This window comes from Heterodontus francisci, chromosome 26, assembly GCF_036365525.1.
Source record: "Heterodontus francisci isolate sHetFra1 chromosome 26, sHetFra1.hap1, whole genome shotgun sequence".
NCBI lineage: Eukaryota > Metazoa > Chordata > Chondrichthyes > Heterodontiformes > Heterodontidae > Heterodontus > Heterodontus francisci.
Window position 1 is genome coordinate 53,580,596 of NC_090396.1, and position 19,910 is coordinate 53,600,505.

General features: G+C 43.9%; 1 protein-coding gene across 2 annotated transcripts in view; it reads left to right on the forward strand.

Annotated features, from left to right (window-relative positions):
* The window catches only part of arsg (arylsulfatase G), a 120,721-nt gene extending 106,841 nt beyond the window's left edge, over positions 1 to 13,880 (forward strand). The window contains exons 12-13 of one of the 2 annotated variants that reach the window (XM_068058250.1): positions 7,457 to 7,547; positions 8,401 to 13,880. In XM_068058250.1, the coding sequence (XP_067914351.1) occupies positions 7,457 to 7,547; positions 8,401 to 8,678 (369 nt within the window). In that variant the 3' untranslated portion in view covers positions 8,679 to 13,880. The remainder of the gene's footprint in view (positions 1 to 7,456; positions 7,548 to 8,400) is intronic. The other variant, XM_068058251.1, reaches the window with a different exon arrangement.
* Positions 13,881 to 19,910: the final 6,030 nt, after the last annotated feature.

Consider the following 19,910-nt stretch of genomic DNA (forward strand, 5'->3'; position numbering starts at 1 on the left):
AGTGTAGGTCATTAATATATATCAAGAAAAGATTAAACTATTGTGAAGAAATAATGGGGTAGAAAATTAACTTTGTTGTGCCTGTTTTATTTCTGATTCAGCAAGTTGTTGTTCAAGCCCCACTGCAGAAACTTTAGCTCATAATCTAGGCTGATACTTCAGTGCAGCACTGAGGGAGTGCTGCAGTGTTGGATGTGCCATCTTTTGGAAACCTGAAACCAAGACCCCGTCTATCTTTCAGGTGGATGTAAGAGACCCCAAAGCACTATTCGAAGAAGAGCAGGGAGTTCTCCCGGTGCCCTGGCCAACATTTATATTTCAACCAATACCGAAAACTGATGATCTGGTCATTTATCCCATTGCTGCGCACAAATTGACTGCTGCATTTTCTGCATTACAACAATGATCATATTTTGAAAATACTGCATTGGTTGTAAAGCGCTTTGAAACATCCTCAGGTCATGAAAGGTACTATATGAATACAAGTTTTTTCTTTTTCTTTGTACATCGTTTTCTGCTTCCAGTTGACAGGAAAGAGCTAGCACGTAACGTTAGTTCAGTTGGACTATACTTAATAGTTCACATAGTGTGACCCGCATTTGCAGGCAAGGTACTGACTGAATGTTGTGGCCGTTTACTATTTTTAATATTATACATTTGCAATTGACATAGAATTTGAAGATTTTGAAAAGCCCACTATCAAACACACTTTTGCTTAATTGCATTAATTTCCACGAACATATGAGCTGCATGATATGTTTCAATTTAGCACCATTAAGAATATGGCTATAACAATTTGATGGCTATCTCAGGTAAATTAACTCTTGCTATAATAAAAGCAAAATACTGCGGATGCTGGAAATCTGAAACAAAAACAAGAAATGCTGGATTCACTCAGCAGGTCTGGCAGCATCTGTAGAAAGAGAAGCAGAGTTAACGTTTCGGGTCAGTGACCCTTCTTCGGAACGTTAAATTAACTCTTGCTGGTTGGACAGTCTGGAACTAGGGGTCATAGCTTTAGGATAAGGGATTGGCCATTTAGGACTGGGATGAGGAGAATGTTCGCTTTTAAAATTTCCTTCTCTTTGTGAACTTCTTATAGGTCAGGAAGAACAGGATTCTGACCCCCCCCCCCCAACCCTGCCCTGCGCAACACCCGCCCCCCCCCCCCCCCCCCCCCCCCGCCACCCCCAAGCTCCTCAAGGATTCCTTGAGCCTCCCCAGCTTCAAATTTCCACACCAGCAACTCACCACGCCTCCTTCGACAGAACCTTCCAAACCTGAGACCTCTAACACCTGGAAGGACAAGGGCAAGTTCCACTCCAACCCACACATCTTCCGGACTTGGAACTATATTGCCATTCCTTCACTGTCGCTGGGTCAAAATTCTTGAACTCCCTTCCCAACAGCACTGTGGGTGTATCTACACCACATGGACTGTAGTGGTTCAAGAAGGTGGCTCACCACCACCTTCTTGAGGGCATTTAGGGATGGGCAATAAATGCTTTCCTAGCCAGCCACGCTCACATCCCGTGAAAGAATTAAAAAAAACTAACCCCATGCAAACATGAGGTACTCCCTAGCCTCCCCGATCCCACCAAGATTTCCCTGAAACTCCTCTACTTACTGGCGACTGGAGCTGTTCCAGTCCAGCAGTCAACCCTGGTGGAAGCAGATTTAGTAATAACTTTGAAAAGGGAATTGGATAAATACTAAAAGAGGAAACATTGTAGGGCTATGGGAAAAGAGCAAACTGGATAGCCCTTTTGAAGGGTCAGCTCAGGCAATGGTCAGATGGCTTCCTCCTGTGCTGTATCATGTTATAATTCAATGCATTAATATCATAGCCCAATCATACCCAGCACAACTCCACACAGGAAGTCAGAAACAAAAGGACAGCTAGCTGCAGGCCTAATCACAGTCCTTGGGGACTTGCTGCGATGAAAATCCAATCAGCACAAGAATCAACATGTCCTATGAAATTTAAGATTATCTATGTCTGTACTTGCTGCTATAATCATCAGCCCATTCCTAACCAGAAGCTTAACCAGCATTTTTTTGAAGGAGTTTGATGGAATTATAATGGGGCTCTGACTAAATCAGTTGAAATCCCAGTATTTTGAATAGAAAGTGCCTTCAGCTGCAGAAAATCTCGGCAGACTTTCTAAAGACATGTTGGGCAAGGATGGTGTGCAGCAGGTAGCAGGAAATTGTGTGTTTGCTTTTTCATGAAAAGAACTCATGCTGAGTAACTTAATATCTGCATAGATAAGGAAAGCATCAAAACGTGGCTCCCATTTCTCGACTCTGATATTCCCCTTGCCACCTTCCACTTCTCCTTTCTCAGGATTATCTCTTTTAAACTTCGATGAGGTAAGATGTCCCATTGTAAACTTAGCAGCATTGATGGGTGCATAAAAGCACTCACTGCCATATAACCCTACCATGAAATACATTTCAGGACTGACATTTTCAAAAATATGTAGTTGCTTAATCTATCCAACCACATAACTTGAGGATGTAATTTACCAGAAACATTCCTTGATTCTTTGTACTGCTGTGTGCTCACTGCATTTAATTCAATTTTGAACCTTCAAAACTATTCTTAAAAGTCAGGATATATGGTATAATCAGTATATCGGCAGATACATGTCATTGTAATGAGGACTTGTAAAATCGTTCACAATGTAATCAATACAATTCACACACACCCTAAAGAGCATGTGTGTTATACAGCCTGCCATTACTTAGCTGGTTTATTTGTTGTAATTCACCACAAACTGATACAAATTCCATCTACCTAAAATAAAGTAATTAAACAAAGCAAAGCAAAAATAGTCTTTGCCTTGTGTTGTCAGACACATCACGGAAACAGCCCAGGTCCTATTCCATTGGTATGTCAGGATGTTATTATTAGAATCAAGTTTTGCTTGTTTTTCTTACAGAGTACATTGCATGTAAAGATCTCCCTCCCAGTTCTGATTATGATGATGTGCTCTATTTATAGCAATAACATATAAAATGTCCTAACTATTCACCAATGTTGTCCTTGTCTGAAATAAGATATATTGTATACCATTAGCTGCTGGATTTGCTAATCAAAACTTGCACATATCACATCTGCAGCAAGGGCATCTGAGGAATTAACCTTTTCTTTAACTTCTCCACTTAATTAATTAAATGCCAGCGGATCTCCTAGGGAGTTGCTCACACTTACTTAGAACAGTGGCAATTAACTGGTAATGTATTGTGTGTTTAAGGGTACTGGTGAAGTATTGCGTATGAGGAACTCATTGCTCGGGAATTTGGTGAGGAATTAGGGATGAGGCATGAGAGGATTGAGGAGGGTTTTGGAAATGTGAATAATTGTGTGAGAAAAGGTTGTGGGAACAGTTGGAGGTGAGGATAATGGGAATGTGAGCAGCATTAATAATGAAGGAGAGCATTTGGGGAGGTTAGACATACTCTGAGTAGCAATTGAGGTAGTTGAAGAGGCGGGAAAGAGAAATTGATGGAGCAGAAGACTCATGAGGAAATGGAAAAAAGTGATTTTTAAATGTGCTTTCAATAGTAGAATTAAGAGAGGCAATTATTCTTGGTAGGAGATGGAACAGCAGAGGGAGAGAGATAAGTGGGGAGTCCAGATAAACAGTGAACTGTGAATATAGATTGAAGGAGAGAGAAGCTGATGGGAAACAGCAAGATGAGGAGAGAGGCCATTGAGGAAGAACAAATTGAGGTTTAGAAATGCCCTGAGCAGAGTTCTCAGCCTGAAGCTTTATCAGAAAAAGATGTAAGAAGCTAATTATATCAGAAGCTAATCCATGGATGATATACCAGATCTCCACCATTTCCTGGAATTTTCTCAGTGGCTTGCAAGTCAGGTGGTCAGACGTTTGTATGATGGCCTGTACACACAGTGCGGTGAGGCATATAACCTCTATAATGGTGTATGTAGCCCCTTTTGTGGTATCCAGTCCAAGGAAGCAGACTGTACACCCAAACAGATCAAATATATTGTTCCCCTTACTCAGGAAGCCAGGGTGAACACTGCCGGGGTTGTGAGGACCTAAGCAACACCTCCAGGGCAGAAAAAGTGTGGTTTCTGTGGGAGTGGGGGCAGACGCATGCCAGAGATACATCTGTAATGGTGCCTTTACCTGTCTGCCCCATGCAAATGAGGTGCCCTTCTACTAAACCCAAGCAGAGTTGGAGGGCACTGTTGGACACCATCCTGGCATAACCCTCAAAATCGTTACCCGAGGAATTTCAGAGCCTCGATCCTTTTTTTTTTCAAAAATATACTTTATTCATAAAGTTTGTAAAATGTACATCACAGAACAATTCAAATTAGACATTTCATAAAGTGCCCTAAAGATCGGTTTCTTTCAATACAGTACATGAGGTGCCTCACTACTCTTGCCATTCCAGGAAATATTTACACTACATTTACATTACATACCAAAACTACTCTCTGGTGCAAACAGCCTGAGGGGTTTTACATGAGTTTCAGCCTCTCATTATACAATGGCGGGAGGACCTTACACAGTGGCCTTTCCCCTTGAGCCTTTGCGGCAGCTGCCCCAAACTTTAATGTGTCCCTCAGATCATAGTCCTGGACCTTGTAATGTGCCAGTCTGCAACACTTGGTCGTGCACAACTCTTTACGCTGAAGACCAGCAAGTTTTGGGCAAATCAAAGTGCATCCTTCACTGAATTGATGGTCCTCCAGCAGCAGTTGATGTTTATCTCAGTATGCGTCCCTGGGAACAGTCGTAGAGCACAGATTCCTTCATTATGGAGCTTCTTGGGGTGAACCTCGACAAAAAGCAATGCATCTCTTTCCAGAACTACTTTGCAAAGACACATTCCAGAAAGAGGCGGATGACAGTCTCTTCCCCACCGCAGCTGCCCCAGGGGCAGCTTGCAGAGGCAGTGAGACTCTGGGCGTGCAGGAACGATCTGCCAAATGACTTCGACAGTCTGTTCTGGGAACCATCCGACAGAATCCACCATCTCCTTTTCCCTCAGGGTCTTGAGGATGTTACATGTGGACCACTGCCTGATGGACTTGTGGTCAAAGGTATTTCTCTGCACAAACCTTTCCACGAAGGACAGGTTCTGCGAAACAGTCCAACTGAATGTACCGTTCTGTGGCAACGTAGTCAGACCCATCCTTCTTAACACCAGGGGCAGATAGAACCTCAGCACGTAGTGACGCTTGGTGTTTGCGTAACAGGGCTCTGTGCATAGCTTGATGCAGCCACAGACCATCAGGATGACCCTTACCTCTGTTCTGTGTTTTCTAGGAAGGCTCGAGTTGTTCAGCCGCCGCATCCATAGAGAGTGCGGCTCTGCCATTTCAGAGCATACACCACATCTGTGACAGTGACCGTCTTGCACAAGGCGTGCTCAGTGTAGGTGACCACATCCCTGATCACATTCTCCAGGAAAATCTTCAGCACCCCGCGAGTCTCCTTATAGATCAAACCCAAGATCTGCTTGACCCCGCCACGGTGATTGCTGGTTTGCTGATTCCCCGGATATTATCACGAAGCACTTTGCGGTGCCGCTTTGCTCCGCCTTTGCCTCCTTTACCTCTGCCAGACATGATGATTCTTCACTCAGATCACTGTAGAATATGAGGATGATCCTTACCTCTGTTTTTCTTCCCCAAAAATACACTTTATTCATAAAAATCTGTAAAAAAAATATGCATTACAACACCGTTCAAAATAGCACCACGTTGACATTCCAAAAAGTGCAAAGGAAATCAGTTTTCTTCAATACAAGAGTGAGTTGCCTCACAATCCTTCCATTCCATTTTGCATGTCATATACATTTTACAGCAAACCCATATTTAATGTATACAGCCCAAGGGGTTTCCCATGGGTCCATCCCCTCAGTTCACTATGGTGGGAGGACCTTACACAGTGGTCTTTCCCCATTCAGCCTTCGCAGCGGCTGCCGCAAGCTTTAGTGCGTCCATCATCATGTAGTCCTGGACCTTGGAATGTGCCAGTCTGCAACACTCGGTCGTGGACAACTCTTTGCGCTAGAAGACCTGAAAGTTTCGGGCAGACCAAAGAGCGTCTTTCACTGAATTGATGGTCCTCCAGCGGCAGTTGCTGTTTATCTCGGTGTGTGTCCCTGGGAACAGCCCGTAGAGCATGGATTCCTGTGTTACAGAGTTGCTTGGGATGAACCTCGACAAAAACCGCTGCATCTCTTTCCACATCTGCTTTGCAAAGACACATTCCAGAAGGAGGCAGCATAACTGAGACAGCGTTTGGGGCAGGTTTGTAGCGGTGGCCTACCTCACCGCATAGGTTGCAGCACTTACTCTGCTTACAATTCTTGGTCTGATGGCCTTCCTTCTTGCAGTTCTTGCAGACGACTGTGCTGCAGTTAGCTGCCATGTGACCAGATTTGCCACAGGTGTGACAAACTCTGGGCTGCCCCGCATGGACCAAGAAGCCTCGACTTCTCCCGATACCGAAGCTGGAGGGAGGATGGATGATGGCTCCGTTGGTTTTGACCTTCAAGGTCACCTTGAGCTGCCACTTGCTGGTCCAAATCCCAAATGGGTCTTTGACATCAGTGCTGCTGCCGGCCACCTCGACGTACCTGGTGAGGAAGGTGAGTACATCCATGACAGGAACATGGGGGTTATAGAGGTGAATTGTCACCACCCGGTCACAAGGTGACAGCAGCGTGAAGAGTGGCTCTTCTGTGAGGATCGACAGTGGTGCCTGGTCTCCCTCCTCCTTGAACACCTTCAAGAACTTGATGCATCCCACCACGTTCTTGAACGTCACATCGAAATATCCACTGCTGGGGAAGTCCTGCAGGCAAAGGATGTCTGCAGCTTGGAATCCACAGCAATCAATAAGAATTTTCTTAATGAAGAAGGTATGGTCAACAAGTGCACCTCCTTCCTTATTTTTCACCACCACCCGAACGGTGTTACACCCTCCCTGGCCTGAAGCTCCAGAATTGGTTACAGCCATTTTACTCAAAACCCACCTGGAACAGGATCAAAGGCCACTGATCATGGTTTCTTCCCCGACCTCTGTGAACTCATACTCTACATTGAGGTAAATTTAAAAAAAAACTTAGCTGTTCTTTGGCAGCTTCCAGTGAGCCCCTTAAGGACCACTAGTTAGCAAACTAAAGTTAATTCTTAATTTTAATTCTCTGACAAAATCCAAATGCACTGAATAAATTCCCATTTTTATAAACAATTGTGCAATAGAATGTATAATGTGCAAATGCAATACTGACCTTGAGTTCTTGAATCAGTAAATGCTTTGAATTAATATTTGCTGTAGATTTTCTTTTGTTTAGCCTGATGCTGTAATTGGTAGCTAGAGCAGGCCACTGTATCTGGCTCATAATTTAGTTTTTATGTATAAATTGATAATATTTGCTGATCTGACTCTTCATGATGCTTCAGGCACTTTTTCATCCAAACAGTGGAGCAGCTGGACAGTTTGGGGATCTGCAGACCATACGTCTGAAGCAGTACAAGGCTTTCTACCTCACAGGTATGGAGAATAGCACAAGCATTCAGCAAATGCACCATTTTTATTTAGTGATCGATCTTGGAATTAACTTTAGTTTGCTATAACAAGCTAAACATCATTAACAATAATGCAGTGGTACGTGTAGCATACAAGTCTGCTGATTATAAACAAAGTCATGGCAGAGTTTTGATATAAGTAACATTCTAATTTGTTCCTCACATACTGTCATATTTTGGAAGTTTTGATTATTTTCTCTTCACAGAGGATTTGGGGTTGCATTTTGTTTGTGTTGTGTTTTTTAAAAAAAAGTGAATTCACAGGTTTAAAAATCAACAAGCTATCGCACTGAGATGGAAGGGAGCTTGAGGTACAGCCTCACTGCAGCTATTTCCATTCACTATTCAGTGCATGCCAATGATTCAAACAACCTATACAGCTTGCTAAACTGGTTGAGCCAGTATACTTTTTTAAAATCTGGATTTTAATACAGCTTCATGAACTGTAACATCCATACAGTCTTGTTCACTGAGAGCATGAAAAAGCAAGCCATGCTCACTCTCAGTCTCAAAACCCAGTTCTACTGTGCTCAGCCAACAGGGGCCACACTTATTCCAGGTTAAGACAATATGCCAACTTTTTTCAGCACAGAAGAAACTGCCCACTTCTGAAATCAGTACTTGATGAAAATTAGACAATAAAATGCTTGATTTGGCCTGCTTTCTTTGAGGAAGCCTAGAGACTGGGATAGTAAAGTTGTGAAGTTGTCATCATAACCATTGTGCTACCTAGATGGCTTTCGAATGTGTTGTCAGGTTCCAGCCGGGCATAGAATTGAGGAAGAACACTCATAATGTGTTGTTTTCTTGTGATTTAGGTGGTGCCAAACCTTGCAAAGGTGAAAAAGGGCCTGAACAACAACATGACCCACCTCTCATTTTCAACCTGTTGAACGATAGCACTGAACTTCTACCTCTGGATCCTGTTACTCCTGAGTACAACGCTGTGCTGCCGCAAATAAAGGTGACACTGAACGACATCCTCCTGGATATCTCGACAGATAACATCTCTTTGGCTGATTATTCACACGATCCAGCTGTGATTCTATGCTGTCAACCAAAGCATGTAGTGTGTAGGTGTGAGAACAGGACCTGAATCCCCTTTCCTTATTTTAATTATTATTTGGAAAAGGTGCTTGGTAAAATGACAGGGATGTTTCAAACTTTAATAATATATATGAAATGACTGCTATAATTATCAAGTAAAATTGTAAGTGGTAAGTATCTCTTAAATCAACAAATATTCCTTTATATATTGGGTAGATTTAAATGGATTATATATAACTTTGTAAATAATAAAATACATTGAGGTCAATTAAAGCGCTATGTCCAGCAAACATATGAACATGTATCTGTCGTGCTTTCTAATTGGTCAAACATGTTTTATTGACAGTTGTGGACCAACTAGGTAAGAGATATGGCAGAAACTCAATCGGGAAGCAAGGAGCAGATGTCAAAAGTATCAACTACCTTGGGAGTGTCATAGCCCTATCATGGAAATACATTCCAACTGCTCCCCCTTGCAGACTCCCCTGGACCTCATCAATAATCTCAACTTTGCATACACCCTTAAACATAGCACCAGAACTGTCTTGCCCTCCTGTATTTCATGGCCCGACTGAGCTGAGGATCTGCATTCTAAAGACCAAAATATTCTTGTGGAAAGCACCAAAAGCATGAGCCATGGATGAAGGTGGGGAATGCTATTGATTGAAAACTCGCATCTGAAAATCTGCTGGCAGAAACAGCTGATGTGCTAGTGGGGAACAAAAGAAATGGCACTGCTAGTTCTCACCATTCATGTTTGACTCCTACTCCCAGTTATCCTGCTGTGTCCATCAATGCAAGATTCCTCTCAAAAATCTCCAATAACTCTTTGCCTAAGTCAGTTGTGGCTGAGGTCAACTAAAATCCAGTATCCTAAATTCTTGAGATGGGTTGCAATGGGGGAGCAAGGGCCAGGATGCTACTGAAGTCATTAGTCTTGTGTCAGTCATGGGTAATCACCAGTATCAAGCAGGAAAAAAAATCACTGAGAAGAAGCAGCAGGACATTTGCAACATGGTGATGGTACTGGTAGTTTGGAATGGGCAGAAAATGTATGTAAATCCTTCTAAATGTATGCTTCTTTGGTGAGAATTTTTACTATTTTTAATTTTATTAATACTTTGTATGTTTATGATCACATCATTTGGAGGAAAGAGTCAGAAGGGAGCACTGGGAATTATTAGATTCTACTTACCTCATCTGTACTTTACTCATGGTATGTCAGTCAGTGCAATGTTTTATAAGGAGAAAAAAGTTGATTCTGTGGGAGGCAGGAAGGTACAAAATTAACAACTCAAGTTGGACATCTCTAATGCAAAAGAAGCTGCCAGGTTAGCATTAGGAGGACTTCAGTTTTATTGATGTAAAGATGTAAATAGTTTGTGAGAACAGGAATATTATTCCATGCAAGACTTCAATCACCCTATGGTTAGAGTCAGAATGGAAAATTTGGTCCTCGTTGTGTCCATTTCCTGTTGAAAAGCAGGGGAGAAAAAGAGCTATGTTTTGTGTCCCAAGGATGCCTGAAATATGTCTGATGCCACATTGTCAGTGATCGATATTCAGGTGTCATAAACGTCTGCCTTAAATTGACATTAGGCCCATTGTACTTGTTAATGAGGAGCATAACACCTTTTTTAAGGGTCCCTCCCAGAATGTTGCCAGTGCCTAGTGGAACTGTATCCAGACCATCTCTACTCAGGATTATCTAGTCAACATGTGGCCTAACCAATTCTTAAAGAAACTGTTGGTGACTGCTACCTAAACGTGAGTTTTTTTTTACTTTCCTTCATGTGGAACCAGGAGGAACAGCAGGCTGCTTCTCCCAGTCACCCCCCGCTCACATTTTCAAAGTAGTCCTGCCACAACAGGAGAGCTGCCTCTGAAAATGCAATGGGTTCTAGCAGTTCACTGCAAATTTCTGAAGTGAGGCCTGTGGCCCAATTTCGGACAAGTCTCAGGCCTCCAGTTTCTGTTAACATAGAAAATAGGAGCAGGAGTAGGCCATTCGGCCCTTTGAGCCTGTTCCACCATTCATTAGGATCATGGCTCATCATCCAACTCAGTAGCCTGTTCCCGCTTTCGCCCCATACCCTTTGATCCCTTTAGACCCAAGAGCTATATCTAACTCCTTCGTGAAAACATACAATGTTTTGGCCTCAACTGCTTTCTGTGGTAGCGAATTCCACAAGTTCACCACTCTCTGGGTGAAGAAATTTCTCCTCATCTCCGTCCTGAAAGGTTTACCTCGTATCCTTAGACTATGACCCCTGGTTCTGGACTCCCCACCCCCCCCACTCCCATCGGGAACATCCTTCCTGCATCTACCCTGTCAAGTCCTGTTAGAATTTTATAGGTTTCTATGAGATTCCCCCCTCACTCTTCTGAACTCCAGCAAATATAATATTAACCGACTTAATCTCTCCTCATACGTCAGTCCCACCATCCCAGGAATTAGTCTGATAAACCTTCGCTGCACTCCTTCTATAGAAAGAACATCCTCAGATAAGGAGACCAAAACTGCACACAATATTCCAGGTGTGGCCTCACCAAGGCCCTGTATAATTGCAGCAAGCCATCCCTGCTCCTGTACTCGAATCCTCTCGCTATGAAGGCCAATTTACCATTTGTCTTTTTTACCGCCTGTTGCACCTGCATGCTTACCTTCAGCGACTGGTGTACAAGAACACCCAGGTCTCGCTGCATATTCCCCTCTCTCAGTTTATAGCCATTCAGATAATAATCTGCCTTCCTGTTTTTGCTACCAAAGTGGATAACCTCACATTTATCCACATTATCCTGCATCTGCCATGCATTAGCCCACTCACTCAACTTGTCCAAATCACCCTGAAGCCTCTCTGCATCCTCCTCACAACTCACCCTCCCACCCAGTTTTGTGTCATCTGCAAATTTGGAGATATTACATTGCACGCTCTGTGTTCCTCAAGCTGTTCCAATTCCTCTTCACCCATTACCCCTGTGCTCACTGACCTTGATTGGCTAATGGTCAAGCAAGACCTCAGATTTTAAAATTTGCATCCCTGTTTTTGAGTGCCTCAATGACCTCCCCTCCATCTCCTCTAGTCCCACAACCCTGCGAGCTATCTGTGCTCATCTAATTCTGACCTCTTGAGCATCCCTGATTTTAATTGCTCCACTACTGGTGTTTGTGCCTTCAGTTGCCTAGGCCCTAGGCTCTGGAATTGTCCCCCGCCCTTCCCAAAACCTCTCTACCTCTTTGACCATGCTTTTGGCCACTTGCTCAGTAGCATCTTATGTAGCTAGGTGCCAATTTTACTTTATGGTATAACGTGTCTTGGGACGTTTCATCACGTTAAAGGTGCTATACAAATACAAGTATTTGTTGTAGTGGAATGAGCAGAAGCCAATTTCTACCCTGTAGTTACTAAATGTCATGCATGATGGAATCTTGACCCAGTGTATGAAGGAAGCCACAAGTGGCAATACTCATTTGATCTGTTATTTGTATAGAAAAAAAAGTAAATATATGTGAAATTGAAATCACATCATCCCTGGAAGATACCAACCCACAGAATAATAAATTTACAAAGTGACTCCTGACAACGCAGCGGCCCACTGACGTCATCAGAGCGCTCCAAGCTGCGCACATGTGGAAACGGTCTCCTGCACTCTGAGATGCTATGCATGCACAGCCTACATCTTGCCTTGCCAGGACTAAGGCGCATGCGCAGAAAAACGCTATCCCCCCTCGGCCACTCAATCCAGACTGCTCGCTCCTCGCTTCCCCCCACCCTCTCCCGCTCTCCGGCCACTTCCCCCTCCCCCCCCCCAACCGCCCTCCAGCCCATTGCTTCTCCCCCATCCCTCCAGACGCTAACTGTAGGCCATGGGACACTTCCCTCCTCTCAGCTATTCACTCCTCCCGAAGAAACAAAGCGGCCGCAAGGGGTGACAGGGCGATGTAGGAGCAGGTGGTTGAGAGGAAGGAAGCGACGCAGCCTAGAGCTAGCGTCTGGAGAAATGGTGGGGGGGAAGCGGGGAGTGAGCAGTTGGAGAGTGGGATGGGGGGGTGGGGGGAAGCGGGAAGTGAGTGGATCAAACATGTCCATTGTGTGCTGCCATGGGTTGAAATTGGTTTTCTGTGATAAATTGAGCAGCGCCATCTTTAATCCTGGCAGCGCCCTGAATGTCGCAGACTGATGTTTAAGTGGATGAGGCTGCATTTGCGCATGTGCTAGTACAGTGCCACCTAGTGGTTGCGTTGTCATCAAACAGCCTAAAATTTAACATGATCTGGGAGTGAAACATATTGTTGTTAATAGTGCTCCTCTTCTACCGGTGTCTTCAAACTTCCTCCCCTAATCTACCTGGCGAAAACAATTAAAGCATATAGATTAGGGGAGGAAGTTTGAAGACACCGGTAGAAGAGGAGCACTTTTAACATCTTGCATTTATATAGCGCCTTTGACATAAAACTTCTTAAGGCACTTCACAGGAGTATAATGGAACAAAATTAGACATCGAGCCACGTAGGAAGATATTAGAGCAGATGACAAAAGCTTGGTCAAAGAGGTAGATTTTAAAGAGTGACTTAAAAGAGGAGAGGTTTAGGGAGGTGTCATGCAGGCCCCACCTGCCAAGAATGAGGCACGTTAATTTCACCACATGGACATTAAATTTCAAGTTGTTGCTGGGAAGAGAAGACCTGTTACAAGGGGTTGCCAGGCTCCTGGCTGGAAAGACATTTTTGTATATTAGCAGGCAGTGCTTGTAGGCAAAGGAGCTACTCCCTGCTCCAAATCAATCCACAAACAGATGTGGTCAGACCAGTTAGTCACATGACTAAATGGCTGTTGCAGAGTTTGAACTGAGAGTTTTAAATTGGAGGGACAGTGTTTGACCTGGCAGAAAGCTTTTTGCTACTGGATTGAAAAGACCTCCTCTGCTGTCTTCGCCCATCTCTTTCTCGCGGAACTCCAAAAACCAACAAAAGACACATGAACCTCAAGGGAGAAAAGGCTCCCACAGTGAACAAGGTTTAAGAAGAATACTGGGCCCCAATGAAAAACAAGATCCACTTACAAACAAGGACTCCACAGTGAGCTCAAAGACCCATAAAAACTCTTCAGATAGTGCCTCAAACCTTTCCACATTATTTTTCTTCTGCTCTTTTCTGTCTCTATTTGCACGTGTGTATTGTGTATGCATGCCAGCATGAGGCGCGGCGTGTATCTGTAGGCATTAGCCAAATTAGAGTTTTAAGTTTAAATTTAATAAAATTTCACCTTTCTTCTTTAAACCTAAGAAAGCCTGTTTGTACTTGTTTCTTTGCCTTATATTTGGAAAGCGGTGAACAAGGATTCACCAAGGGGAAGCTAAGAATGCAGTGTTTTTAAAAATAAAACCCTGTCACAATAAGACCAGGTGAAGGTTGCAAGGGAACCCTAGACCTCTTTCACACCCAGTTGTAACAGGAAGGAATTCCAGAGATTAGGGCCGCCAATGGAAATGTACCAGGAGATTGGAAATAAGTTAATGTGGTGTCCATATTCAAATAGGGTGACAAAGCAAACACAGACAACTACAGACCTATTAGTCTTCAATTCCATGAAAAGTAATGGAATTGATTATCAGGAGAAAACTTAAAGATCATCTGTACAATAACAATCTAGTAAACTATAGTTAACATGGATTCAGAAGGGGTTCTCACTGAACAACCTCCTCCAGTTCTCTCAGGAAGTGATAATCAACTGAAAAGTCCAATGATATGTACTTTGACTCTAAAAATGCTTTTTGATAAAGTTCCATATAAAGGGCAATCAACTGATAGCGTTTTATTTGTAACTTTATCAAAAACCTTTTTGATTCAGGGTAGACCTTGGGAATAGATAAGAAACTGTCTGATTGGTTGGAAACGAGGACTTACTTCGGGAGTTATGTCAGAGTTGGGGTGGTCATAGTGAGTGGGCTATCTCAGGGATCGGTGTTGGGTCTGCTACTTTTTAAAATGTTTGTAAATGACCCAGATTCAGAAGTTGAATGCAAAGTGACCAAATTTGCAGTTGATCCCAAATTTGTGTGAAACTGGGAGAGGCTGCTTGGCAGAATGAGCTATGTAACATAGTAAACTAGGCAGAACAATGACAGTTGAAATTTAATAAAGTTTTGTACATCTGGCAGCATCTGTGGAAAGGGAAACAGAGTTAACGTTTTAGTTCTGTGATTTTTCGCCAGAACTGGCAAAGGTGAGAAAAGGCTTTGAGCAAGTGAAAGGGGGAGGGGGGAAAATAACAAAAAATGGTGTATGATAGGACAGAGGGCAGAGCGGTTAAATGACAGAGATGTAACGGAATAAAAGGCAAAGGGAGCGCTAATGGTTGTCATAAAAAACAAAGCATTGGTCCAAAGACAGTGTTAATGGCAGAATAATGAACAGCTTGTCCGGAGGCAAAAACATGAAAAACAAGTTTAAGACAAGCACGTGATAATAAAATAAAATAAAGTAAATAATAATATACAAATAAAAAAAATGGCAGTCATGCTTTGAAATTGTTGAACTCAATGTTGAGTCCAGAAGGCTGTAGAGTGCCTAATTGGAAGATGAGGTGCTGTTCCTCGAGCTTGCGTTGAGCGTCATTGGAACATTGCAGCAGGCCAAGGATAGAAATGTGAGTGTGAGAGTAGGGTAGTGAATTAAAATGGCGAGCAATTGGAAGCTCGGGGTCATGCTTGTGGACTGAGCGGAGGTGTTCTGCAAAACTGCGTTTGATCTCTCCAATGTAGAGGCGACTGCATTGTGAGCAACGAATACAATATACTAAATTGAAAGAAGTACAAGTAAATCACTGCTTCATCTGGAAGAAGTGTTTGGGGTCTTGAATGGTGAGGAGAGGGGGTAAAAGGGCAGGTATTACACCTCCTGTGATTGCATTGGAAGGTGCCGTGGGAAGGAGACGAGGTGTCGAGGGTGATGGGAGAAGTCGACCAGGGTGTCGCGGAGGGAATGGTTCCTTTGGAATGCTGACGGGAGGAGAGGGGAAGATGTTTTCAGTGGTGGCATCACGCTGGATGTGGCGAAAATAGTGGAGGATGATCCTTTGGATGTGGAGGCTGGTTGGGTGGAAAATGAGTACAAGGGGAAACCTGTTGCGGTTCTGGGAGGAGGGGAAGGGGTGAGATGAGGGCAGAAGTGCGGGAAATGGGTCAGACACGGTCAAGGGCCCTGTCAACCGCAGTGGGGTGGGAATCCTTGGTTGAGGAGAAAGGAGGACAAATCAAAAGTGCTGTTATGGAAGGTTGCATCACCAGAACAGATGCGTCACAGATGGAGAAACTGGGAGAATGGAATGGGGTCCATACAGGAGGCAGGGTGCGAGAAAGTGTAATCCAGGTAGGTGTGGAAGTCAATGAGCTAATAATAAATACTAATGGACAGCCGATGCCCAGAGATAGGGACAGAGAAGTCGAAAGCAGGAAGCGGCAAGGAGGTAAGAAATTACATAGGACCCAGTTCTCCAGGACTGTCACTGACTTCATCACCTCTGGAGATCTTCCCTCTACAGCTTCCCACCTCATAGTCCTGCAACCAGGGACAGCCTGCTTCTACCTCCTTCCCAAAATCCACAAACAGGACTGCCTTGGTAGATCCATAGTTCCAGCCTGTTCCTGCTCCACTGAACCTATTTCTTACTATCTTGATTCTATTTTTTCTCCCCTAGTCCAGAGTCTTCCCACCTACATCCATGAATCTTCTGACGCCCTACATGATTTTGACAGTTTCAAATTTCCTGGCCCTAACCTCCTCTTCACTATGGACGTCCAATCTCTCTACACCTCCATTCCCCACCAGGACAGTCTGAGGACTCTCCGCTTTTTCCTTGAACAGAAGTCCAACCAGTCCCCATCCTCCACCACCCACCTCTGCTTGGCTGAACTTATTCTCACATTGAACAACTTCTCCTTCAATTTCACTCACTTCCTCCAAATAAAAGGTGTTGTTATGGGTACCCACATGGGTCCTAGTTATTCTTGTCTTTTTGTGGAGTATGTCGAACATTCCTTGTACCAGTCCTACTCTGGCCCCCTCCCTCAACTCTTTTTCTGGTACATTGATGACTGTATTGGTGCTATTTCCTGCTCTCGCCCCAAACTGGAAAATTCATCAACTGTGCTTCCAATTTCCACACTTATCTCACCTTCACACGGCCCATCTCTGACACTTCCCGTCCCTTCCTTAACTTCTCTGTCTCCATCTCTGAAGATAGCATGTCATTATAAGCTCACCGCCTTCAACAACTACCTGGACTACACTTCCTTGCACTCTGCCTCCTGTAAGGACTCCATTCCATTCTCCCAGTTTCTCCATCTCCGATGCAGCTGTTCTGATGATGCAACCTTCCATAACAGCGATTCTGATATGGCTTCCTTTTTCCTCAATCGAGGATTCCCTCTCACTGTGGTTGACAGGGCCCTCGACCATGTCCAACCCTTTTCCTGCACTTCTGCCCTCACCTCACCCCTTCTCTCCCAACCAGAACTGCAACAGGGTTCTCTTATCCTTACTTTCCACCTGACCAGCCTCCACATCCAAAGGATCATCCTCGCCGTTTCTGCCACCTCCAGTGTGATGCCAGCACCAAACACATCTTCCCCACCCTTTCCCTGTCAACGTTCTGAAGGGATCTTTTCCTCCATGACACCCTGGTCCACTCCTCCATCACTCCCGACATTTGTCCCTTTCTCATGGCACCTTCCCATGCAATCGCAGGAGGTGTAATACCTGCCCTTTCATCTCCTCTCTCCTCACTATCCAAGGCCCCAAACACTCCTTCCAGGGTGAAGCAGCAATTTACTTGTACGTCTTTCAATTTAGTATACTGTATTCGCTGCTCACAATGCAGTCACCTCTACATTGGGGACAGCAAACGTAAATTGGGTGACCACTTTGTGGAACACCTCCGCTCAGTCCGCAAGCATGACCCTGAGCTTCCGGTTGCTTGCCATTTTAATTCACCACCCTGCTCTCATGCCCACATTTCTGTCCTTGGCCTGCTGCAGTGTTCCAGTGACGCTCAACACAAGCTCAAGGAACAGCACCGCATTTTCCAATTAGGCACTCTACAGCCTTCTGACTCAACATTGAGTTCAACACTTTCAGAGCATGACTGACATTTTTATATTTTTATTTATTTTACTTTATTAACATGTGCCTGTCTTAAACCTGTTTTTCATGTTTTGCTTTATGACAGAGCTGTTAATTAATCTCTCTCTCTCTGGAGCAATGCTTTGTCTTTTACTACAACTATTAGCAGTTCCCTTTGCCTTTTATTCCATGACATCTCACTCATTTATTCTCTCCTGACCTCCGCCCTATCACGCACTTTCCCATTTGTTCTTCTTTACCCCTCCCCCATTTCACTTGCCTATTACATTTTGAACCTGTTCTGATGAAAGGTCACACAGCTGAAATGTTAACTCTGTTTCTCTCTCCACAGATCCTGCCAGACCTGCTGAGTATTTGCAGCACTTTCTGTTGTTATTTCAGATTTCCAACCTTGGCAGTATTTTAATTTTATGAAGTTTTGTATATAGAGATGAAAAATTGTCAACCTGCATACTCCATGAATGTTGTTGAAATTACTAAGGATGAATTTGATAGAGATCTGGGAGACTGGCTGAACATGTCCAACCAATGCAGCTCAGCAATCAACAAAACCAATAAGATATTGAATGACATAGTCAAAACAGCGAATGTAAGTCAGTAGAGATAGTGTGCTCTGTTCGAACAAGGCAGAGATCCCTCAGGGTTATGAGTTTTGAGGAAAGACTGCAGAAACAGGTATTTCAGAGATGATCTTAGAGAGGCATATAAGATGGTTAAAGGTAAAGAAAAAGTTTACCAGGAATATTACTTTCAATTTAACTACGCGAGTAGGACAAGGGTTCAAACAAGTAAAAGATCATTTTGGGATTGATATCAAGAAATCCTTCACATAGAATAGTATAGAATTACATAGAATATACAGCAACAACAACTTGTATTTATATAGCACCTTTCATGTCATAAAACATCCCAAGGCACTTCACAGAGGCATTATAAAACAAAATATGACATTGGGCCACATAAGAAGATACTGGGGCAGATGACCAAAAGCTTGGTCAAAGAGGTAAGTTTTAAGGAGTGGCTTAAAGGAGGAAAGTGAGGTAGAGAGGCGGAAGGAGGTTTAGGGAGGAAATTCCAGAGCTTCGGGCCTAGGGGCAGCTGACGGCCAGGCCACTAGTGGCGGAGAGATTAAAATCAGAAGAGGCTGGAATTAGATGAGTGCAGTTACCTCAGAGGGTTCTAGGGCTGGAAGAGATTACAGAGATAGGGAGGGACCAAGCATGCAAGGATTTCACAGAAACACAGAATTGTTACGGTACAGAAGGAGGCCAATCAGCCCATTGTGTCTGCACCAGCTCTCCGAATGTGCAATTAACTTAGTGCCATTACCCCGCCTTCTCCCATAACCTTGTAGATTCTTCCTTTTCAGATAACTATCTAATTCCCTTTTGAATGCCTCAATTGAACTGGCCTCCACCACACTCTCTGGCAGTGCATTCCAGGTCTTAACCACTCGTAGCGTATAAAAGTATTTCCTCATGTCGCCATTACTTCTTCTGCCAATTACCTTAAATCTGTGCCCTCTCTTGATCCTTTCACAAGTGGGGGCAATTTTTCCCTATCTAATCAATCCAGACTCCTGATGCTTTTGAATACCTCTATCAAATTGAAAAGAGAATTTTAAAATCGAGGTGTTGGAGAAACAGAAACAGGCCATTCAGTCCATCACTCCGTGTTTATGTTCCACTTGAACCTCCTCTCTCGCTTTTTCATCTAACTCTATCAGCATGACTCTATTCCCTTCTTCCTCCTATGCTTATCTAGATTTCCCTTACATGCATCTATACTATTTGCCTCAACTACTCCCTGTGGTACCGAGTTCCGAATTCTCATTACTCCCTGGGTAAAGAAGTTTCTTCTGAATTCCCTGTTTGATTTCTTGATGACTATCTTATCTTGCTGGCCTCTAATATTACTTTTCCCCACAAGTGGAAACATTGGGCTGGATGCAGTGGAGGTCCTGGCGACAGGCCAGAATATGGGTGCGGGGGGGGTCATTTATCAGGCCCCAGCCACATTCAGCGGTGGGCAGGCAATTAACTACCCACAATCGGGGCTGCAGTCCCATTTAAGGACAGCCCACTGCCTCAAAAACTCAATCAGAGGACCGGAAGATCCTCAGTTCCAGCAGCACCA